Consider the following 25310-nt stretch of genomic DNA (forward strand, 5'->3'; position numbering starts at 1 on the left):
TCAAAATAAAAAACACGCACAAGGGTTAGGGTTAAATTTAAAAACTGTACTTTTGAGTTAAAATATATATTTATAATTTTAATAAATGACAAATTAAAAATGCATGAACATTTTTTTGTATCGAAAAAATATCGAACCGTGACACCAAAGTATCGAACCGAACCGAACCGTGAATTTTGTGTATCGTTGCACCCCTTATATATATATATATATATATATATATATATATATATATATATATATATATATATATATATATATATATATATATATATATATATATATATATATATATATATATATTCAGGCATAGGCCTGAACCCCCTCAGTGAGATCATTAACAAGGGTGGCTACGGATACCGACTACGGAACGGAGCAGTTGTCAGCCACCTCCTGTACATGGATGACATCAAGCTGTATGCCAAGAGTGAACGAGACATCGATTCACTGATCCACACTACCAGGCTATACAGCAATGACATTGGAATGTCGTTCGGACTGGAGAAGTGTAGTCGGATGGTAACAAAGAGAGGGAAGGGCGATCGTGGCTCAAGAGTTGGGAGTTCGCCTTGTAATCGGAAGGTTGCCGGTTCGAGCCCCGGCTTGGACAGTCTCGGTCGTTGTGTCCTTGGGCAAGACACTTCACCCGTTGCCTACTGGTGGTGGTCAGAGGGCCCGGTGGCGCCAGTGTCCGGCAGCCTCGCCTCTGTCAGTGCGCCCCAGGGTGGCTGTGGCTACAATGTAGCTTGCCATCACCAGTGTGTGAATGTGTGGATGACTGGATATGTAAAGCGCTTTGGGGTCCTTAGGGACTAGTAAAGCGCTATATAAATACAGGCCATTTACAGGCCATTTACTATGCCGGCCACTTGGTTATGGCGTTCCATGTATGCCTTGCCTGCTAGCATCTTGCACCCTGCTGTTATGTGCTGGATTGTCTCTGGGGCATCTTTACACAGCCTGCACCTGGGGTCTTGCCTGGTGTGATAGACCCCAGCCTCTATGGATCTTGTGCTCAGAGCTTGTTCTTGTGCTGCCATGATTAGTGCCTCTGTGCTGTCTTTCAGTCCAGCTTTGTCCAGCCACTGGTAGGATTTCTGGATATCAGCCACCTCCTCTATCTGCCGGTGGTACATACCGTGCAGGGGCCTGTCCTTCCATGACAGGCACACACACATATATATATATATATATATATATATATATATATATATATATATATATATATATATATATATATTCGATTCTATACCTGTGTGTCCACAATAGTTAGTCTTGTATCTAGTCCTGTGAGGTTACTTAACATGTTACTGAGGCGCCCTGATTGAAGGAATTGCCTCCACTAGTTCCTCTGCCGTCTCTATGTCCCTGTTTGTCAACCATGGCATCAGTCCCATGTGTTTGCATGTAATGTCGTGGAACATTATTTTAAGTTAGATTTGGGTCAACTCTGGCTTCAGTGTCCACTGGAGGGGATTTCACTCAGCGATGATGTCATTTATTTATTAACCCATGTAACTAAGTGTGTAAATCATGATTCGGTTTAATGAAGAAGACCTCAGCAACACATGTATTGTCAACAAGACTGTAACACGTGGTATAAAACAGGCAGGTTTTGGTGTCGGCCACAAAGGTCAGAGTGAAAGCCAAGCCTGAGCTAAATGGCTGTCCACTAACCTCTTTCCCGCTAACGCAATTCATTAAAGAAAACTTTATCTGCCCCAGCAGGGCCTCTTTTTCTCACCGCAGGCATATTATGCCATGTCACGGTACAACAATGCAATTAATTACTTCTGCAGTTAAACAGAACAGGGTTATCAGGAACTCTGGGGCTTTTCCTACTTGTCAATTAAATATGTCTGCAGGCCTATTAAAACAAGGACAGGATCAAGATGAACAATAAATAGTTAAATGCTCAGTGGCACACAAAGATCATTGTGGCTATTATCGAGTAAAGTGAACAAAGGCAGGCATTTCTTTCCACGGCTCCAACGGGTGTCAAATTCATTGCATGATTGATGTCTCCAAAACACCCCTGATAAAAATCTTTCCATGCTAAAAAAAAAAAAAAAAAGTGAGGATCCTCCCCAGATGACGAAGGACAAGCATGCATGGAAACAAGAGCAGCAGCTCCTTCCTTGTGCTGTGCACATTGCTGCTTATACTAGAGTATTTTTTGATGTAATCTCATAGATACTTATGTATGAAAACATGCAAACTTTTTCTTTTTTTTAAGTGGTCAGCTGCTACATGATTACAGCAGAGGTGCTTTCTTGTGTTTTGAACACTTATGGTATTTTCTGCATTGCATGCCCAGCTGGAAAACAGACTGTCGACTCCAGTGAAAATGTTTCCAAGCTGAGGAGTAACAACAACAAACTGGGATACAGTTTTTTAGGTCATGAAAGAACTCTGGTCGGGTTATGGAAAGTCATAAAATAAATTACACCAAGGCCACGGAAAAGAAAAAATAAGCTGCACATTTAGTTTAGTTCCAGATTGTATTTTTTGTCGGAATGTCAATTTTTTCCATAAACTTGTTCTAAAGTTAAGTTTTATTTGAACCATTACTGACATTTGATAGATGCACAAGTGCAGTCATTAAAAAATTTAACGTTTTCACGGGATTCTGTGCAGTTCTGTAAAACCTTGTAGAACCACTTTCAGCAGCCGTAACTTGAAGTCATTGTTTTGTGTATTACTTTTATCATTCTCTCACATCATTGTGGAGGAATTTTGGCCCACTCTTTAATTCAGTGTTGCTTCAGTTCACTGAGGTTTGCAGGTATTGTTTATTCACAGTTCTCTTTAGATCCTGCAACCGAATATCAGTCAGGTTGAGGTCTGATCTTTGACTAGGCCATGCAACACCTTGATTCTTTTCTTTTTCAGCCATTCTGCTGTAGATCTGCTGCTGTACTTGGGATCATTGTCCTGGTGCATGTCCAAAGATTGGCCCAGTTTTAGTTGGCTGATTTCACTCTACAGTGCTTTGGCACACAGAGGAGTTCATGGTTTAATCAGTGACTCAAAGGTTCCCAGGTTGTCTGGCTGCAAAACAAGCCCAAATCATCACACCTCCACCACCAGGTTGACAGTTGGCATTAGGTGTTTGTGCTGATATGCTGTGTTTGGTTTTCACCAAACATGGCGGTGTGCATTACAGCCAAACATCTCCACTTTGGTATGCTCTGTCTAAACGACATTGTTTCAGAGTTGTGGTTTGTTCAGATGCAGCTTTGCAAAGCTAAGCCATGCTGCCATGTTTTTTTTAAGCAAGAAGAAGCATTTGCCTGCCAGCCTTCCCAAACAAGTTGTACTTGTTCAGTCTTTTTCTATCTTTTTGAACTGTCATAAACTTTAACATGTAGCATACTAGTCGAGGTCAGTAGAGTCTTAGGCTACGTTCACACTGCAGGCGAAAGCGCATCAAATCCGACTTTTTTGACCCTATGTGACCCATATCCGATCATGGTATGACAGTGTGAACGGCACAAATCCGATATTTTCAAATCCGATCTGGGTCACTTTCGTATGTGGTACCGATACATATCTGATGTTGTAGAAAGCGACTGCTGTTTGAATGTTCATGTTGCATTAAATCAGTCTTTTACGTCACTGACACAAGACAGACGCCAGAGAAGACATCGCGAATGCTTCCTGGCCATCCCGTGAAACTGTTGGGAAGACAACGTTGGAGAAATTTGAACATTTTATTTGTACTGTAAAATCTGCAGATTCTGACAGAAATCTGCAACTATCCTTTGAAGCACCGCTCCTCTCTAAAAGAAGCAATAAGGATCATAATTAGGCCATATGTAAATAACTTTATAACTTAAAGCAAAATTGGGAAACGTAAATTCCGGAACAAGCCTTAGATACAGCTTCTTTTTTTGCAGTTTCCTTCAGCATTGCACAGTTTCACCTTGGGGTGAATTTGTTGGGATGTCCACGCCTAAGAAGATTGTGCCATCATATTAACACACCCCTGAATCTTCCAGACCTGCAAACTGCAAAGCCTGTGCTTTAAAAGAGGTGCTCGCATTTGCTGATGATCAGTTAATCAAGTTCATTTGATTAGCAGCATCTGGCAGTGCAGTTAGTTTCTAACAGGTTTGCACAGATTCATGTGGAAATTTTCTTTTCCAAATGCAATTGTAATGTCTTTGGTCAGTAGACACCCTATTTATCAACAATAGTGGGTGTGCTTGTTTTACAAACATGATAAGCTGAATATCGTTATTATTTAATTTCATGACACTTGTCATATTTTAGAGCTTCCCACATCTGTTTTAGAAATACAAATTCAGCATGAAAGACTGCATTCTTTTGTCTCACGGTTCAAAGGGCTGACTGACTCATAAAGAGGCTATTAAGTTTACAATAATCTCTACGGAAGCCACTTGATGCACACACACAGGGGATCTAAAGTTTCTTTGTAGGAAATCTAGGGCAGGTATAGCAGTGCACACACGTAGGCATGACCCAAACACACACCCTGGCTGTGAAAGGGTTAACAACCGGTCATGATCCATCCATCGCAGCAGGCCGCTGCTCAATTATTCAACAAGCTGCGATCTAGTTTCATCACCTGCCAATGCCACTTTCAGTAGTCACTGCAAGGAGGAAAATATGGAGAAGCATCTGTGCACATAAACCAGTTAAACATGTAAACTGGTGTGTCTTCTTTCTTAGTCTGCCAAACTTCAAACTGCTCCCATTAAAGTGCACACTGTTTTGGAGATCAGTGATAACGTTTTGCGATATAACCTGTGTTGTGAAGACCAATATAAGTGATAATGGTTTAACCTTAAAATCGTAGCATTGTTCAGGCTGGCCATAAAGTCAAGCTCATGCACAATCCAGACAGATTAGTTGCTTTCATTGCAAGCGCACATGAGCTGATAGTTCATCTGATATCCTTCCGTGCATCCCTCTGGCAAATCGCATATCTTGCGTGATATTTAAGCTGCTTTAAGCTGCACAGTTACTTGTGAACCTGCAAGCTGTTTTGCAACCCACCTCCACCCCAGCTTCACCTTTCCGGCTGTATCAGTGACAGTGTCTGTTATCACTGATGCATCCTCTGTTCTGTGTTGGGTCTTGCAGCTGTTCTCACCATCTACAGCTTTCCACATATACATATGAAATGGTGAGAAGACCCCAGAACACAGCTTAGTGCTGCCTTTTTTTGGCTAATTTTGTCTTGACTTCAGTCATTTTCTGGGGAGAAAAAAAATATCTACTTTCAGGTAGAGAAATAGAGCTTTATTTGTGAAGACTGCTAACATAGGGGCCTCAATCTAACCCAAGGTTTTAAAAAAACAAATCCTCCTTATGTAAAAATTACAATTAACTGCAAGGAGCTGAGGCCAGGCAGGCAGCAAGAATCCAGGAAGTTACAGTTACTCAGCGTTTCTCTCTGATTTCTCAGACCTTCCACTGATTTAGTGCTCTGACGTTGGACTCGTCTCTGCACTTGTCCTGCTAGACCTCAGTGCTGTGTTCAGTACTGTCGACCGCAATAGTTTATTACAGAGATTCATGTCATAAGAATTAAAGCAACTGCACTGCAATGGTTTGAATCATGTCTATCTAACGAGCTCTAATTTGTTCATGTAAATGAGGAGTCCTTACACACACAGGTTAATTATGGAATTCCACAAGGTTCTGTGCTAGGACCAGTTCACTCTACATTATTATGCTTCCCCCAGGCAGTATCATCAGTATCAGGCAATGCATACATTTTTATTGCTATGCAAATGATACACAACTATGTCTGTCAAGGAAGCCAGAAGACACACACCAAATAGTTAAACTGCAGGCGTCTCAAAGACACAAAGTGGCAGTTTTCTAGCCTGAGGAAACATGGGCTGGAAGTCATGGGAGAGCCATGAATCAAACTCAGCCCTGCCAAGTCATGGACAACCATCGTATGTTACATAACTTGCACATGCATTAAGTATAACCTGCAATAAAATGACCAGATTTTAGGTTAAAGTGTTTTTAATTAGACTTGACAAGTGTTTTTGTATATGCAGTTTATATGTCACTATCCATTTTGAGCTACTAAGACGGCTCCCAAGTGACACAATTTGTCTCGAAGGACAAACTGAGCTACCGATGGCTAATGAATCTGTTCACCAGTAAATAAATCTATTGTACAAAATATGGAACTAACTGGGCAAAAGCTGCTAATGGAAAAAATATGCATAAGAAAATAAAGTGAACCAGCTCTGGCATGTCATCTCATACATTAAACAAAAGAAAGTTCAGCCCTCAAACTTTTAGTGCAATCAAAATAATCCCAATTACAGAGTTAAAGAAATGACTTGGGTATTCACCCACACATGCATCTACTGAGACCAGCAAAATGTCATTGTGGCTGGAAACTAATGCAATCCTTTGGAGGGCACTCGTCCCTTTGACAGCAAATCGTCTCAGGAAGTCACAGTCAGGATGCTCGGGTCAGTATGCGTTTGCATGTCATGTTTAATGTACAGCAGTAAGAGTGGAATATTCCATATTCCTTATAGAAAAGCAGCCTGGTCATTTTCCATGAACTTGTAGTTACATGGTCTCTCTGCTTTTTTCCAGCATTTCCTATCGCTTCTCCTCCTCTGTTTTGAAAAACAAAATGTCCAATGCTGATAACTTTCCTGATGACAAGCTAGTTTGCTGACAAAAATAAGAACATTACATCTCATTTTTCTCTCTCTCATCAAAATATTTTCTCCAAAAACCATCAAGTTTTCAGCACCCACAGTTCAAACAAACACAGTGGCTACATTTCATTTGTTTGCCTGCGATTTTGGCAAGGTTGTGTGGTAACTTAAAGCCCTCCGAGCCTTTTGGCTGTCACCCTTCGAATCTTTCAAATCAGCGCCTCCGTCCTTTACAATTTCCTCTTGCCCAAATTAATCTTCCTCGATGTGGAGCGGAGTACACACACATACACGTGAGTGAGGCGTGCAGCTAACCTGTGCTCTTAGTTTTATGCAGAAGAAACCCACAGAGCCAAAATAAAGTGTCCTGAATGCACACTATGCTTTCAGTGGGGTGCAGACAGGCACTGGGAGGCGGTTGGAGGTTAGATTGGCAGGCGCTTACGTCTCCCCCGACCTAATAACTCCCAGCTGTGCTCCTCTCAGTGTTTATGTTAGAGGAGTTCCACTGCAGACCTCGCCATCGTGTCTTACTGGAAACTTCTGTCATCATGATTTCTCTTAGCACTCTGTGTTTATGTGTTAGCTCTGCATATTCTTAAGTTGCCTGTCTCTCTTTTTTCTTGAACTTTATTTCCCAGCCCTCTCACTGCATCTAATGTTCTATCCCTCCCACACATGCACGCTCACTCATTCACTTCTCTCTCAGCCTTCCTCCTCTCCTCCGTTCTGTCATTTTCTTGTTAATTCCCTTTGCCTACATCCCAGGATAGTAATGCATTCGATATTGCAAATATTTTTTCTCTCCCTTGGACAGTCCGCCCCAGCTGCCCAACCCAGGCACTTCCTCTCCAGCCAGGAAACAGAGGACTGTGAATTATTCCATTGTTTGTCAGTTCTTACTCCCTTCTCTTCTTTCTCTCCCTCCATCTAATGGCAAGCTGCCCAGATCACTGCTGCCCTAAAGAATTCTGCGCCTGAACTGAAATTATATGTTGCCATCTTTGTTATTTTTGAGGTCTTTCTTGGTGAGAACTGCTGTGGAGATTCATGTTCTCGGGAGCCGTTTGCGTTAATGTCCAGGAAGTTGAATGGAAATGAGTGACGAGTTAGAAAATAGGGAAAAAAAAGAAAAGAAGAAGCTGTCATCAACCATCATCTCCTGTTAACACACCATACTACCTTTGTCTCTTTTCTCTCTCACCCTGCCCACATGCTCCATATGTATTTATAGCCGGCGCAAGCTGGACCGTGATCTTAGTTTTTGCATATGCAGCGAAAGCAAAAGGCTTCTCAAGTTGCGTAATGTGGCTGGAGCTACATCATGTGAACACAGCGTGTGTACATTATGTGGACTCCAGCTCAGCCTGTCTGTTATCTCAACGCTAATATCAGCAGGGGTTATGGAGCTGGCCATCCCTCTCGCAGCACATTTCTCTCCTGGGTGTGTAGGAGGGTAAATCAGCATGATCACACTGTAGAACTCAAGGCACAATTATACAGGTTCTATAAATGTCTTCACCCAGGCTATTAGTCAGAGATATGCTGCAAATGGACATTTTCAGTCCAGATTGAAATCTTATAATAAAATCAGACATCCTATTAAATGAGTGAATGGTGGTACATGAAAAGGAGGTTATTGTTATCCAACAAAAAAATCAGCCGGAACTATTCAAAACGTAACGCGGTGAGTATGATTAAATTACCACTGAATTTAAGCATCACTTTTTATGTATAAAATATTCACACAGTGGAGAGGGAAGTTGGTGGAGCGTGTTTAGTTACCGGCTTCTGAAAATCATCACATGGTCTGCAGAAAGGAGCGTGTTACTTTGATGGATTACATCTTTTTTTACATTTACATATGAACCACTGTACATATATCCCTACATAAATACCACTGCTGTGATGTAACTTCTCTGCAGACCAAACATCAGCTGCGATTGATCTCATCTCTCTCTCTGATGCTCACATGTTTTATTGTTCACACTTTTTATTGTTTTCTGACATCATGAACTGATAGCTGTTGGCAATTTATATTTTTTCACTTTTATTTCTATTCCTATGGTATATACACTCACCAGCCATTTTTTCAGGTACACCTGTTCAACTGTGTGTTAACACAAATGCATAATAATTAGCCAATCACATGGCAGCAATTCAGTGGCCTGCTAAAGTTAAGAATGGGGAAGAAAGGTAATTTGCAGTAAGTAACTTGCTGATAACTGGGATTTTACCACACAAAACAGACCATTTACAGACAATGGTTGCATCAGGGAGCCCTGGGAAAAAATGCCGTGTTGATGTCAGAGGTCAGAGGATTATGGCCAGACTGCTTCAAGGCAACAGAAACAACCACGCTTTGCAGAAGAGCATCTTTGAATGAATAGCAGGTCAAATCTGTAAAACTAAGTACAGCAGCAGAAGTCCACACCAGAAGCTAAGAACAGGAAAGTTCACACAGACTCACCAAAACTGGACAATAGAGGATTGAAAAAATGTTACCTGGTCTGATAAGTTTCAATTTCCTTTGTGACACTCTGACAGTAGGGCCAGTTTGGCCTGAATAACATGAAAACATGGATTTATTCTCACGCTGGTGATGGTGGTGTAATAGCGTTGTGGATATTTTCTTGGCCCACTTTGGGACCCCTTAGTACCAACTGTCCATTTGTTAAACACCACAGCCTATATGAGCATTATAGCTGACCGTGTCCATCCATTTATGACCACAGTGTACACATCTTTTGACGGCTGCTTCCAGCAGGATAACACTCCATGTAACAAAGCTCGAATCACCTCAAATTGGTTCGATAGTTGCTTCACAGAAAGAAAGCCATAGCTGATGTTGTATTTCCTGCATGAAGAAAGCTGCGTTACGATACAGCAGACCGTTGCTGGTTGTAACCACTGTCTGATCCTTTAGCTGTGTCATTGAAGTTTGAAAGTTAACAAACTAGTTTGCCAGCTTATTACCAACTGCTGCCTCCGTGACTGTAGCTGTGATTATGACTCTAACTGTAGCTATGGATGTGGTTTGGCTGTTAGGAATATGGCTGTGAGTCATTAGCTTAAAATGTGTGTGTGTGGCTGACTATGTCAAGTGAATTGTGCTGGTTGAGTACAGTATTAAGTTCCTACAGTTGTTGCTAACACATCTGTAATAGAAGGGCCACAAAGAATGGCGTACAGTTACAAATATTCAGAATCAGAATCAGAAAGGGGTTTATTGCCAAATGTTGAGCAGGTTTACAACATTAGGAAATTGCTGCGGTGCTTCAGTGCAAACATAGTGTCATAAATAGCACTTAAATAGACATGAAAAAATAAAAGTAGGGATAAGAATTCATGCACACTATTTGATTGTACCAGCACTACTGCAATAGCCATGTCCTCAGGCAACACAACTTGTCAAAGCATGGCCTTTTAAAATGAGTGATGTGTCAAGTGTCAAGTCACCAGTTCTTTTTCTAGTCTCTGTTGAGGGTTTCCCTTAACTGACAGTGTAGATTAATTGTATTGTGTGTTATGCAAAGCAGGCGAACAAACATCTTTTTCCCATTCACTTGCAGGAGGCCCAGGCTGAAGCTCAAACCCAGCCCGAGTCCCAGTCGAGGCCCCAGGTCAACCCATCCGAGCTCGCTCCACGTCTCTGCCACCTGGTGCGGTCAGAGATGGGCTACGGCTTCAACCTTCACAGTGATCGGTCGCGGCCCGGACAGTACATCCGCTCCCTGGACCCCGGGTCACCTGCAGACCGTGCCGGGCTCCAGCCTCAAGACAGACTCATAGAGGTGTGGAGTCTTTGTATCTGTAATATTACTCAGAAATGTAAAGTGCAACATATTACTTGTAACTGTTCTTGAAAGCAATGCAGTAATGTTACTTAATTACTCACTATATGAAGTAATCTGTTACATTACTCTATAAATGACCTGAAATGCAATGTTGTATAGTTAGTAGTTACCAGTTCCACAGACCACGCAAGTAACTATTCTAAACAAGATGCACACACAGTCTTTCTTTCAGTTTTGAATGCATGACCATAAAAACCAGAAACACAAAGCAAATCTTTTCTTTGTGTTGGTGGTTTTGCCGCCCCTCCCTTTAGACTTCAAAGCGATCGTCATGGTGATTCTACTGTAGATGTACAGGTAGAAATGGAGGCTGCAGCTCCGACTGACGCCCGTTGAAGTTCAGGGCCTGGTTTGCTGGTTTGGAGTTGCCATACGTTCAGCTTTAACATCACTCTGGGTTCTATCTGTGTTAGTAGCATCATCCAGTTTGTCTGTCCTGGACTCACTTTGCATTTCAACATCTTGTCCTTTCGTGCAATAAAAATAAAGTTAATCTTCATTCCTCAAAAGCTGTAGACCTCTCCACCATTTACCTCCTCCAAGCCCAACATGCAGATGACTGAAGAACCAAGTAACACAAGAAAAACACATAAGTATTATTGTAATGTAATTACTTAATTTACTACAACAACGTGTTACTGAAAAGTGTAATGTGATTACAGTAATTTGTGACTTGGGAACGCACTACACACGGCACTGAATATTATATACAATTCAGTGCAATCCAGAAAAATCACATTGTCCAGTAAATTTTTCCTCTTTAAAGGTAGGAAAGTCCAGTTTTTACAGGTGTATGTGTTTGTGATGTAAAATTAAGTTATTCAGACATGAACAGTATGATGACAACATCCCTGACCATGTGAGATTTTGAAATTGGTTAACTGGATATAGCCTAAGTTGAAGGTTGTGCACAGTCCCCAAACAGATACTTTTAGGACATTGATAGACTTGCATGCTGAATGAGTGAAGTTAGTAAAGTTTAGCAGGTCAAAGAAGTGTCCTTAAGCAATCTAAGGTGCAAAATTTCCAGAACAACATATTAAGTAATTATTGTGTGAGAGGTTTTTTGGCGTGGGCACAGCAGACCAGAAAAACAAGTGAGGATATTTTAAAGCACGTAGACGCGCACTGATGAGTTGATTACTGGTGATGCATACTGCATTCCCGTCACGGAAGATTATAAGAACCCCAAAAGGCCTCTTTCGTAAGAAAATCATACCAAAACACTTCGCATGACTTTCTTCGTAGCTGTTCCCTCATCACTAGAAGCTGATGGGTGACTTTACATTATGTTTGCATTTGAAAAAATCCATTTGATTTAGAGTATTTGTACACAAGACATTCGCCACCTTATTGGAAACATTCAAAATTCAGCAATAAACCATTTTAAATGGTATAAAATGGAGATTTTTCATTAGTTGTTATTTTTAAACAAAGGCTTCAGGATTTGAGAGCAGTCTCACACATGTGATCAAATACAGATGTGACCCTGGCTGTAATTAAAACGGCGGGCGTTACACGTTTGTGTTTCTAAGGATAACAGGACCTGCAGCCTGAACTCGAGCTTTACTGTGTCAAACTGGTGAGGCAGAACAGGGTGGTCTCAGGGGAGAGGAGGATCTGCTATAAATCACTTTGAGCTGAGACACGAAACAATACGGAGCGTATACGTGCTCCCTCAATAACATGTAGAAAGAGACTGAGTGAGGTGGATAGCAAAGAAAGAATGCAGCAGAAAATGAAGATGCATGTGCAAAAAAGAAAAACAACATAATTATTTCAGATTTCCACCGGAGTGAGGAAACTGGTTAGAAAGTTCACGGATGTTTGGTGAACTTTCCCCTAGATTAACCAAAATCCACGCTACTGAAACATCATCATCATTATAAGTCGTTCTTCATCGGAGTGTACACACTCACACAGCATTCACCCTCGATTCTCATGACCTTTGACCTCTCCGGCTCTATATCAGGGTTGAGACTAGAGTGCAGCACATTACATCAAACAGGACTCCAACAGGCTCTGATAGAAAAGTTAAACGAAGCTAAAATCTAGCGAAACATACTGATGCTTTTGTAGCTCCTGGTTTCAGTTGATAGCTCGCAGATATACTTCCTCCTAAGTAAATAAGGTGGTGTATTACGATGGGTAGAAGAGTTAGATGAAGAGAGCCCCATCAGCCAGTTAGCAGTTATGACACATATTTAATTTGAATGTACTGGCAATCCTAAGCATAAAAATCACAATATGCCATTAGAGCAGATTCGGTGGTGCAGTTTTTTAGCACTGTCGCCTCATAGTAAGAAAGTTCTTGGTCAGCTGGGACCTTTGTTTATGGAGTTTGTATGTTCTTCCAGTGCCTGCGTGGGTTTCCTCCAAATGCTCTGACTTCCTCCCACAACCCAAAGACATCCATGTTGGGTTCATTAGTGATTCTAAATTGGGTGTAGGCGTCAGCGTGAATGGGGGGGTCTGCTATTCTGCGTTAACCTTACCACAGACTGACAACCCATGTCTCTCTCAATCGAGCCCTTCCACAACCTTAGTTGGAGTTTAAGGAAATGCATGGATATTCCGGAATGCTTAAAGTGAGTTTTGCCCTTTTTCTCCAGTCTTTATGCAAACCTAAACGAGCAGAGCAGAGTTGCTGTTCACCAAAGTTAGCAAGAGGCGAGTTTGTGCTGGCAACGTGCTTATCATTAGAAAATAAAGTGCGCTGATGCTTCACTGGAAAATTAGATGGCTGGAGAGAGAGTGTGGGAACATCCTGTAGCAGGTCAACGAAGGCACTGACTGTCCTCCACCTCCCTTCTCCATGGAGACAGAAACCGAGGGACACTCACAGACATGAACATTCATATACAGATGAAGTTGAATGGTACTCAACCTTACTAATTTAAAGCGCTTGAGTGAAATTATGAATACGTATGCATATGCAGAGTAAAGAGCAGGGTAATTGGTATAGAAATAACACGCCCAGTATTGTGTGCTTATTTAGAGCAGAGAAAAAGTTATTTTTAATTTCCTGTCAAATTCAGTGTATGAGTTGTTTGTGGATCAGCAAATCTGAGTCTTTGTGAAGTTAGTTGGCTGCTGTGTGAGTTAGTGTGGGAGAGCACCCTGATAATTACAGCCGTCTCTGACCATGCGTCAAGATGCGCTTGTGTTATCTGTCAGCAGCTTGTTAGAGACCATGACAGATCTCTCTTTCTCCATCTCCCGGCGTCTTTTTCTCTCACTACGCCCCATTACACAGGACGCGTGTTAAGACTATGATGAGAGCTCAGCTTTCTGCCCATGTCTGGCAGAAGCCCTGACACCAGTGAACGCCTCATCAGTCTCTGTGCCAACTGCCTCACTCAGTTTTTTGCTGCATATAGATCGGTGCAGCCTCATGGACCTCATGGTTTGCCTATAGTTACTCATTTAAAATGGAAACGCAGCTATGTGTGCCTTCTTGACTCCCACACCATGTGCAAGTTTGATGTGAAGATCACTGGTGGAATCTTACGCTCTAATTCCTAGTAGACGATTTCTATTGGTGTAACATCACTACAAACTTGTGTCCATGGAACCTGTTAAATTCCCTGATGAAGGCATTGGAGTTTTCTATGTTGAAAATAAAAGTAAAGGTATTTTAAATGTGATTCAAGTTACTGTAAGGAACGCTTACACTACTATCCTAACAGAGCACTTTGCACTTTGCTCCTAGTCAGATCCTTCAGCTTTCAGGCCCTTTCCTGTAGAAGCAGCTCCCAGTTTGTTTTCAGAAGGCAGACCAGTAAGGCTTAAAAACTTCCTTTTAGATCAAACTTAGTTTCAGTTATGTTCCACTAAGGCTTAGACTTCACTCTTCGTATGTTTCTTCTCTTTCCCCTTATCCTCCCTCTCTGAGTCTGGAACTGCTGGAGGTTTCTTCCTGTTCAAAGGGAGTTTTTTCTTTCCACTGTCACCAAGTGCTTCTTCAAAGGAGGTCGTCTGATTGTGGAGGTTTTCTTTTCGTTCTAATATTGTAGATGTAAAACACCTTGAGGCAAGTGTTTTTCTATGGTTTGCAGCTATATAAACAAAACTGAGTTGAACGGAACAATTGAAATGATTGTTTAGCTGGTAAACTTTAAAAATTGTTGTTCTATGTAAATTACATTAACATCTGTTACAAGCATGACTTAATCTGAGGCAAAATACTTGCAAACATTCATCTAAATCACATTTCATGCTTTGTTTGTTTGTCCGGCATCCCCTCCTGGGACTCTGCGTGGACAGAAGTGTTAAAAGTCACTCACAGTATCACATGCGTCATATTCTCAGATGTGTGGATGCATTTAAAATTGTTTGTTTCGATCAGTCCAAGGTTAGACCCACATGTGCAAATAGCATGAAAAACGTGAACTGCAGGTGGCAGGACCTCAGAAACGCACAGTCAGAGTATCAAGAGGTCCCACAAGGGTTTGTCCCATGAGAAATAAGCTTCTGCACGTTTCTACAGCCTGTATTAATGAGCTCAGTGGGCAAAGAACAGAGTGTATTGTCTTGTGTGGGATGGACTTTTAATGAAGTCTGTGAAACATGACACAACACCTGTTGTTTGGCCAAATACAAAGATGTTTGTTCTCTCGGATTCAAACTGTCTGTCTGTCCCTCTGGCTGACATAAGTCCTGCATTTGTGATTTTTTGATGTAGAGAGGTTCACATTTTTCCATCTGTTGATCCTGCTCTCTCTACATTTCATTTCCATCTACTCTCTTTGCCCTTCCCTTCATTTTCTGTTTCCTGGTCTGTCATATTGTACCTTTTTGTCTACAGTTTTATTTTTTAAAGCTCAAATTTTCCATCCTCCTCTATCATAAGCAGTGAAATTTTACACAAATTTCCCTTCAGTACACTGACACCTGAAACTTGCACTATAGCCAGAGCCAAGGAGAGCCATCAATAATTGATTGTGTACCGACACTAACTCGGCATGCCGCGACTGCTGCCTTTTGAGAAGCCACGGTCTACTCAAAGTTTTCAAAACACAGCATCTAGATAAGATGAGGCAACAACAGACTGTTGTGTTATGCAAGTGAAGTGTAGAAAGCAAGGGCGACGTCACACAAGAGTAGATGTGGATGTGTGCTTTCCACACTGTTACGTCACGCTGCATCCATGGCCACACGTACGTACAGATGTAAAGAAAAAAGCTTTGCTTAATCGCTGTTGCAGAAATTCAAGAGGTAGTAGAATTGTTGCATTTTTCAGGCCCCCTGAAAAATAAACTCTGTGCAATTAGTTTGTGGCTGCATGGCTCCCCCTGCTGTTTGAATGAGGTAGCACAGACTTCTATACTGTACTGTCCCTTAAAAACTGACATTTCAGCAGAAGTCAAAATACCCTAAATGTCATTCCTTTAGGCTAAAATTTTATGACTATTCCTAAAGTGACCCAAAATGACCCTGGGTCAAATCAAGGAAAGTCATGTTTTGAGGGAGTCTTGAATCATCAAACTATACATGCCATGTCTGTGTGTATTTTTTTTTATGGGACAGTGATGACAAAGTTGAATAAGGACCTCAACACTGTAATGAGGGCTGTCCGTGTTCCCATCCCATTTGCCCAGATTGCCCAAAAGACACTTCATGGGAGTGTAGATAACTTCATGTTGCTGGTTATAGTTACAGTTACTCGTGTAGCTGGGACTGTGACTGAGCATTAGCTGTTTACAAAACAGGTCTTCATAATAGCATGAATAGTAACTTACTCAAGGGTCAGAAGGTTAGCAGGTGTTCAGTCCAAAATAGAGAGTACTATTCACTGTATAGCTAACTATTAAGAAATTCAGTTTAAAGCTGTCATAAGCCTGGATGGAAAAGTTAAAAAGAATAACATGTAAAAGCATGATTCTTTTAAACAAAAGCAACCTTTCTTTTGTGTGTGTGTGTGTGTTTTCCAGGTTAATGGCGTTAACATCGAGGGCATGCGGCATGCAGAGGTGGTGGCCTTCATCAAGAAAGGGGGAGATGAAACCTGGCTGTTGGTGGTGGATCCAGAAACAGACGAGCACTTCAAGAGGAGGGGATTGATCCCCACAGTCAGCCATGTAAAAGGTGGGATTGTGCTACATCAGGCTATTTGATGGGCTTGAATTTCCAAGAAGCCCTGTTGAGGAAGCACATGGCAGATATTTTATTGCATTATTTTGGTGAACATTTTTTCAAAAAAGATGTTTATAGTTTTTATAAACTAGATAGAGCTTTCTTCTTTGTTAGAAGACAGTCACAAAGATAGCCTGTTTAAACAAAAAAGCTTTAACTACTTATTAAAAGACTCTACGGAGTCAACTTGTAGTAATAGATTGTTCCACGGTTTTGGTGCCACAGGCTGAAAGGCTTTGTCATCCCCTCTCATCTATTTAGTCATGTACAGGGAAAACTAACAAATTCAGAGCCTGTGAATGAAGACATCAAGCAGCAGTGCAATTTGTAGGTAGATGACATAAATAATCTGGAGCCTGGCCATTTAGTGCTCTGTTTGTAAATATAAGAATTTTAAAATCTCTTGGGAGCCAATGTAAAGAGGATAAAATGGGAGTAATGTGAGCTTACTAGAACCTTTTAACAGGATGGCCACAGTATTTTATATCGCTTGGAGAGGTGAAAGAGATGATTTGTCCAAGAATGTAAACATGGCATTACAGTAATCTAAACACAATGGCACAGATGGATGAATATTTTTCTCCCGTTCACCTGAGGAGACCATATGTTGCAATTTAGAAATGTTCTTTAAATGAAAAAGGCAATAAAGATAAAGATTTTTCATCCAAGTTAAAGCCCAGGGAAGAATTGTTGAGCCTGGCATATTTTATGATCTTGGTCTTGGTCTTGGTGATATTTAAAACAAAGCAATTGGTAGAGAGCTAATGACTAATCTGTGTTAAACAGTGGACTAGGGGAACCTCACCTGTCCAGCTGGTGAGGTTTTAAAGGGATATAAAGCTGAATGTCATCGATGTAAAAACATTTGATAAGAAAAATCAATAAAAGATTGAAGGATGCCAGCTAAAGTATTTAGGATTTAGAAAGAAAAATACTAATTACCCCATGACTAAACCTTGTGGAGTCCCACAGTTTAGAGAGGCAATGTTAGAGGTGCACTTGCCAACCCTAACAGAGAAAGACCTATCAGATAAGTAAGAGGAAACCCAATCTAACGCAGAGCCAGCGATACCAGCTAAAACCTTAAGCCTATAAAGTAAAATGTTACAGTTAATGGTATTAAAAACTGCACTGAAGTAAAATCCATAAGACGCCATAAAAAGATCATTATACACCTTTAAAAGAGTGGTGGCAGTGGAGCGCTGCTTTTTACAGCCAGACTAATTTGGCTTTAATTTGTTCAGGTCATCTGCTTAGCACTGACTAAAAAGTCTAGCATACACAAACAAATAATTTGGGGTATCTTCCTATGTAAAGTTATTTTTTTTTGAACAATTATTATCAAATAATGACAAAAGTAAAGACAAGCACTATGTCAAATAAGCCGTGGGCTTGGAAAACACTTCCTTCATATGTGAATGTTTTCGCAGACTATGACGGTCCATCCATATCCAATGGCTCCCCCAGTCCTCAGATCAATGGCAGCTCTACCACTCAGTCCATCCGGTCCACGCATTCTGACCTCAGCAGCCAGGGCAACAGCACGCAGGTGGATGTGAGCATTCGTGCACAGTGACATGTTTGGGCTTTGTACCTCCACATAAAAGCCTCTACCCTAATCCTTTGTTTGCATCTGTCTGTCTCATCATTTCTAGCTGGCAGATGATGAAGGTGGCCAGCTGTCTGACCCCTTTGCCGAGATGGGCCTGAGTCTCAGTGCTACGGCGGCAGAAGAAAAGAGGAAGGTCCGTGGTAAAGAAAAGAGGAAGGCCCCGCAGATGGACTGGACGAAGAAGCATGAGCTCTTCAGCAATTTCTGAGACATTCTGCTCTAAGGACACGACAAAGGACAGAGATTTATGCAGATCCCTGAATGGGAGACTTATCCTCTTGATATACAGATTCTCTTCTTCTTAGACAAAGAACCAAGATAACCCTTCAAACAGAAGATATTTTCATCCTGGGATTTAATGTGACAGAACTGTTCGAAGGATTTTACTTCTTAAGTGACTTAATAGTTCCTTTTCGTTCAAGTCCAGCATAAAGGAAGTGCTATATGACTTTGTGACTGCAAAAAATATGCTCAGAAGGGAACTTTGTCCTTACATGTACTGCTGTCCTTGGGGAAAGTGCAGTCAAATATTCACAAATTTGCCTTTGTCTTTACTTGATTATCCCATTCTCCCTACTCCTAGAGACTCTTTTTGACAGCTATTTTTATATTTAAAAAGTATAAGCGACTATGATTAAACAGTATCCCATTATCGTGGACTGCGTTTGAGAGACTTTTGAGGACACTGTGACATGAATGATTGTGGATAATGTGGGGATTTTGTCCCACAGAAGTCATAAGAAGCCCAAAGTTTGACAGAAGATCACTGTGAAAGAGTTGAGACCCTCCACCTTCAGCCCATTGATCCCATGTTTGATTGTAACCACTGATAAAGAAAATGATAGTTGAGCATAGTGTATCCTACGTGTATTCGTACCTTTACTTTGAGTCGATTACTTTGATTTACGAATCCCCTACTTGTTATTTAACCATTAGTCGTAATAAGTGTATCACCACTAACCTCTATTTACAAAGTGCTCCAGTGCACACTTGCATAACAAAGGGAGGCACCACTATTATTAATTGTGTTATTGAAGGAAATAATAGGCATGAAAAGTGAGGGAGTTTCTCAGGGGAAATAGTGTGAGGGATGAGTTTTGTTGTTGTTATTGAAGGCTCGATGTGTACAGCAGGGGGCGAACTTACACCATGAATAGATACCCCCTTTTGACACTAAACGGAATAGATGTTTATCCAGACTTCATTCATCATCTTAAAATGTCCCAGAAACATTAAATAATTCAAATGAAGTGGAGAAAATAAACTTTAGATAATTTGAAGATGTATTTGTATTAGACAGCATTATTCAGATTTAATGTGAAGTGGCCTACACTTTATGAGCTAGTTATGTTTTGTTGGACTTTGATTCAAAGGTAAGTTGTTAAATATGAAGGTATGAAGCTCAGCATCATTTTATAAGTAGCTTTGGAAGGGAAATGTAATTGCTGGCCACGTGCTAATAATCAGTCAGTATTAACTATAGTATTGTCTTGTAAATGTGAAGTTTATCAAGTTGATTTGTGCTCAAGGAAGGTCAATATTTTGTGACAGTGCTGGGAGAAACCCCTGAGCCACCTTTCATTTTTTTCTACATTTTGCTAGGAAAATAGGAAATGTATGCAGTGATTTAACAAAACATGCAAATATACTTGTAAATACAGTATGTAAGGCAAAAATTCTGATGAGATTGTAAGTCAGTATTTTGTATGACCACCTTTATTTTTCAACATAGCCTGAATTCTTTTAATCCGGTCTTTAAGTCTGACGTCACTGGGCTCAAACTTCGCTGCAGGTCCCAAAGTCAAATGATCACTATGGCATCACTGAGAGTTGAAAAACTGTCTAAAGTCTTTCATCTGTAATAAAATGATCAGCGTTCTGCTCTACCAGGTGTAACATTGAGTTTATCATCCAAGCATCCATGAAAACGGAATTTATGAAATTTAACGGAGTAGAAATTAGCAGGAAGTTAGCTCGCTAGCTTCCATCTAAATACAATATAACATGTCCTGAATGCGGGACTTTGGAAACAAATTCAAACGTACGGCTCTGTTATCACTTCCAACATAAATGAAGACAGAAAACTAAACAGCAGTGACGTTTGTAGGGTTACTGAAGTTTGGCTAGCTGGTATATAATGATGTGCTACGTGACCGCTAGCGACACAGCTATGTGAGCACACACTAACGTTTGTCCACTCGATAAAAGTTAACGTGAGTGTTCTCGGTGGTCAGGAACAAATGTAATCACATGGCAGGATGCTGTAAACGGACCAAACTTCAGCCAGGAGAACAACTGAGATAATCCATCCACAATACAAAGTTAGTCATTCATATACTGCTGCATGGGCTGGGCTGTAGTTACATCGTAAGGTTTTAAAAACTGAGCTTAGATAAATAATTAGCGGTAATAAAAGCCGAGGGATCCCAACAGTGATCACTGACTGTTTTAGGAGCTTTTTGAGATTAAATAGAAGAAAATACAAAACATTAAACATGTTAACAACACAAAAGCCATATTAAACGCAGACTACTTTAGGCCCGGAAGTAGGATTCGTCACGTCATCACTTAACGACTGGATAGCTTTCTTGTCATTTCTTTCTTCTTTTCTTTTTTTTCTCGATAGGTTGAAAGTAACAAAGTGTCTAAAGATATCATTTTAAACTGGTTCTTTGCTAAGTTGTCTGTCATGTCTACATACAAGATTGGTTTATCCCTTGAGTTAGATGCCTTTTTTAAGCTTGAATGAGTCATAGGTCAGTTTTAAGTGCTTAACAAAAAAAAGAAGGTACAAAGACTGGACTGAAAATGATTGAAAAAGCAGCCAATTTCAAAAGAAGAGAGAAAAATTACAAGAAAATTGGGTCTATGAAAACAAAATGTGAAAAAATGAAGGGTGGCTCAAGTCTGTTGCGCAACTCTGTACATTTTCCTTTTTTTTTTTCTTTTTTTTTTGGCCTGTCCCGTTTGGCTCTTTTGCCATCAGAATTGTTGTCTAAAGGCAAAGAAAGATGCCCAACGGATTTACTTTACCAAACTGACCATCCCAGCCTTGCCGTAATGGTCCATTTGATTCACCTTTTATTGTTTATTTTATTTTCACTTACTGAATACGGGACAGACTTGACTGGGGGAAAGAAGGGGAGAAAGAAAGAGGGAAAGAGAAACAGCTGAGAAGAGGGACGGGGGAGAAGGGCAAAAGACAAAAACCAACAGAACGGGCAGAGAAAAAAAAAATGCATATATCAATCACCTGGATCACCTGCTGAGAAAGAAAAAAGAAAGCAAGCAGAAGAGAACAAGAGTAATAGAATAAACAACATCACAATGATATATGGGAATATGACAGTAAATACTAAATGTTAAACATTATTGTGCAGCACATAAGATCAACAGAACACAGTGTGCTTTGAGGTAGGAGCCAAAAAGGGTGTAGTTTGTGGGTGTGATCACCCGTGTGTACACCTGTGAGCATGGACGCGCTTGTTTTTTGTTTTTTTAAAAGGTTCCTTCATGTAATAATCTGCTAGAGGGTGTGGGGGGGCCACAGCCCCGTCCTCCAGGGCGTGAAGCAGGTGTGGAGGAGATCAAAACTCCAGACATCCAGAGGCCCCCAGAACACAAGAGACCAAGGAAGACCAACAGAGGGGCAGCCGCGCCACTGTCCCAGAAAGAGCTGAGGAGAGTCCCAGATGAGGGCTCACTCAGCAGCCGCGGAGCAGAAGCCAGGGGGAGTTGCAGTGACGCGCCCGTGAGCTCCGCCGGCAGCCAGCTGCGCCTGAGTGACCGAGCCCCAGGCCGAGAGGCCGGGGGCACCTCACCTCCGAAGTGGCCCGAGCGAGCCCCAGGCTCCAGGCCCCGATAAGCAGCCGCCAAGGAGTGAGCCGGTGTGTACCTGGACGCCCATCCCCGGACACAAAGAACCACCAACGCACCGATGTCTGAGGGGGTCCGCCACTGGCAGGGGAAGTGGTGGTAGGGGGAGATAGGCCTCCAAACCTTGGAGGGCCTGAGATGTCCCCAGAGAGGTGGCGCCTGACACCCAACCTGACATATAGACACAGACATACAGGCACACACAGATACAAACATCCATTCCCACCCTCATGCTCTCATATGCACTTACTCCACACTCAACCAACGTGGAGACAGACATAAAGAGACGTTGTACACATGATCACACTCCCCAAGCGTACTCTACAAACCGGGTCTAGGTGCCCCCGCCCCTGGAGGGGGGAACTGCACCCAGACCCAGGTGGTGTTTCCCTTTTCCCTGCGGTGGGGGGAGGCAGACCGCCTCTGTACATTTTCCTGCTTCCGGCCAGATATAAAGCAACTGTGTCCGGAAGGAACAAATTCACCTAGAAAGCCCACTAATTAACTTGTGTGGTCTATTTTAATGATATGTTTTCTTTTTAATGAGCTTTTGAGACAAACTGGACAAAAGATGAGAGCCAAAACGCTTTTGTTTTTATCTCTTTAACTGCACATCACTAGGCTAGCTGTTAATGTATTTGTGCTAAGCTAAGTTAGCCAGCTACTCCCTATAGCTTTCTATTTTACTTACAAACAACAGAATGGCATCTATCCTCTCACAATACAAAAACTAAAAGTATGCGTATTTACCATAACATTGAACTATTTAATGTTCAGCTTTTCAATATAAGAGGATCCATGCAAGTACACTCGTAGAGATTGCATATGAAGCTAAATATCTGTATGTATGTATTCTGTAAGTGACAGCCCTGCTTGACCACTGCAAGAAGACAGTAGTTGGAGTCATGGTATCTCTCACCTACAGCTTGAGCAGTTTGTGTGGTGTATTGTAGGTTGTAGGGAGTGTCAGAGAAGCACACATTGAGGTCAGAGATGCTCTGGAGGATCTAGTGGAAGAGACTGTGGGAGCCATGGAGCTTACCGAGGATTATTACACATACAGGGACAGCTGTCATACACATGCTCACACACGTTGGGTGCACAATGTGTGTGGAGAGGAGTTATACATGCCATAATCCAACCAATATTGATATAATGTATGACAGCAAGTGGATTTCTGTTCTCATTCACGACCACAGTCTTTCCACACAGTGTCGTGATTCATCTTCAGTGTCTGTCTGTGTGCGCTGTAGGGCTCGCTCTGTATGTTCTGACAATCAGCAAAGCAGTCTCTTGTTATTGCGGCTCATGTTTGTACAGTAAAAGAATACGGTATATGTGGCAGGTTGCATTTTTTTTTCAATAAAGTGTGACAATGGTGTTTCCATCACTCTCTCTAAGATGGATTTGAGCTTTGTTTTGACCTACGTTGTATCACTGAAACATTTCTTCTCTCTATTGGTGTTTTTTTTTATAGTCACAGTATCTCTCATTTGCTCCTCATTCCTCTCTTTCCCCCTGAACCCACTCGACCCTCTGTGGCCCAGGATTATGTGGGCATACAGTTTCAGTTTCAGCGTGTTGTCAGAATTCTCCTCCACCCAGCTGCTTTGAGCTCTTTGGGCTGACAAAGGTGAAACCGAGGTCAAAAGTGCGCTTGCGTGCACATGTGAGCGTGCATGGCGAATTTGAGGCTTTTGTGTGCACCGCTATCGTCTGCCTTGAAGAGAACGACCTTTGGCTGTAATTTTTTTCGCTCTTTCTTCACTCATTCCCCACAAAGTCTTCTTCTATGACTATTTCGCCACGTAAGCAAAGCACAGGTTCATGATAAGCTACTTTTTGTATTAGTGAGAAATAGCCTTTTTTAGGGTATTGCAACAGTTCAGAACCTGGAGGTCTGGACCCCCAAAATAAATCTGGAGGGACACGAGAATATTAATTGTATATGAAATAACAAAACTAATATAAATCACATTTGGCTTTTCTCTAATCTTGGCTTTATATGTAAAAAGTTTGGTAATACATGCAACACTCAAACTTCAACATAAACAGTCACAGCCACTGCATTAGGTACACCTTGGTAGTACGGAGTTGGATCCCCTTTTGCCTTCAGAAGTCTCTTAATTCTTCTTAGCATAGATTCAACAAGATGCTGGAAACATTTCTCAGAGATTTTGGTTCATAATAACATGGTAGCGTCACAAAGTAGCAGCAGATTTCCCAGCTACTAATCTACTAATGTAGATCCGACCATTCCACCACATCCCAGCGATGCTCAATTGAGATCTGGTGACTGTGGAGACCATTTGAGTGCAGTGAACTCATTATCGTGTTCATGAAACCAGTTAGAGACTTGAGCTTTATAACACGGAGCATTAGCTCACAGGAAGGAGCCACCAGAGGATGGTAAACTGTGGTCCTAAAGGGATGGACATGGCAGCATGGCATTTAAAAGATGATCGATTGGTACTGAGACACTCAAAGTTTAGTAAGAAAATATCCCCCACACAATTATATCACCAGCAGCAGACTGAACCACTTTACAAGGCAGGATGGATTCATGCTTTGATGCTGTTTATGCCAAATTCTATAATCAAAGCAGAATTAGAGGCTCATCTGACCATCCAACATTTTTACAGACTTTCCAGACTTTCCTGTTCTTGGCCAACAAAAACAGCCCCTAGTTTGATCTTCTGCTGCTTTAGCCCATCTGTTGTGTGTTCAAAGATGCTCTTCTGCGTACATCAGTTGTGATGAGTGGCTATTTGAGTTACTGTTGCTTTCCTATCAGCTTGATATGAACAATGACATAAGCAAGGCATTTTCATCCAGGGAACTGGATATTTTCTCTTTTTTATTTAGACCATTTAAACCCTAGAGATGCTTGTGTTGGGGAATCCCAGTAGATCGGCAGTTTCTGATCTACTTAGAAAGCCTGTCTGGCACCAATATTCAAAGTTACTTAAATCACCTATCTTCTTAATTCTGAAGCTCAATTTTAACCTCAGCAGTTCCTCCTGACTATGTATACACATATAAATGCATTGAGTTGCTGCCATATAATTAGATATTTACATTAACAAGCAGTTGAACAGTAATAAAGCGTCCAGTCACTGTATATTATTGTGGGTGTATGTAAATTCCCTTTATAATGAAAAAGAA

The 25310-nt window shown here is 41.3% G+C and overlaps 1 protein-coding gene across 2 annotated transcripts in view; it reads left to right on the top strand.

The window, feature by feature from the left end:
* The window catches only part of LOC146633556 (Na(+)/H(+) exchange regulatory cofactor NHE-RF2), a 43811-nt gene extending 23596 nt beyond the window's left edge, over positions 1–20215 (top strand). The window contains exons 3-6 of one of the 2 annotated variants that reach the window (XM_085351534.1): positions 10238–10459; positions 16456–16609; positions 18088–18212; positions 18313–20215. In XM_085351534.1, the coding sequence (XP_085207660.1) occupies positions 10238–10459; positions 16456–16609; positions 18088–18212; positions 18313–18477 (666 nt within the window). In that variant the 3' untranslated portion in view covers positions 18478–20215. The remainder of the gene's footprint in view (positions 1–10237; positions 10460–16455; positions 16610–18087; positions 18213–18312) is intronic. The other variant, XM_085351535.1, reaches the window with a different exon arrangement.
* Positions 20216–25310: the final 5095 nt, after the last annotated feature.

This window comes from Diplotaxodon limnothrissa, linkage group LG4 (genome assembly GCF_057381915.1).
Source record: "Diplotaxodon limnothrissa isolate DT_005_m linkage group LG4, D_limnothrissa_male_GT1.1, whole genome shotgun sequence".
NCBI classification, from domain to species: Eukaryota; Metazoa; Chordata; class Actinopteri; order Cichliformes; family Cichlidae; genus Diplotaxodon; species Diplotaxodon limnothrissa.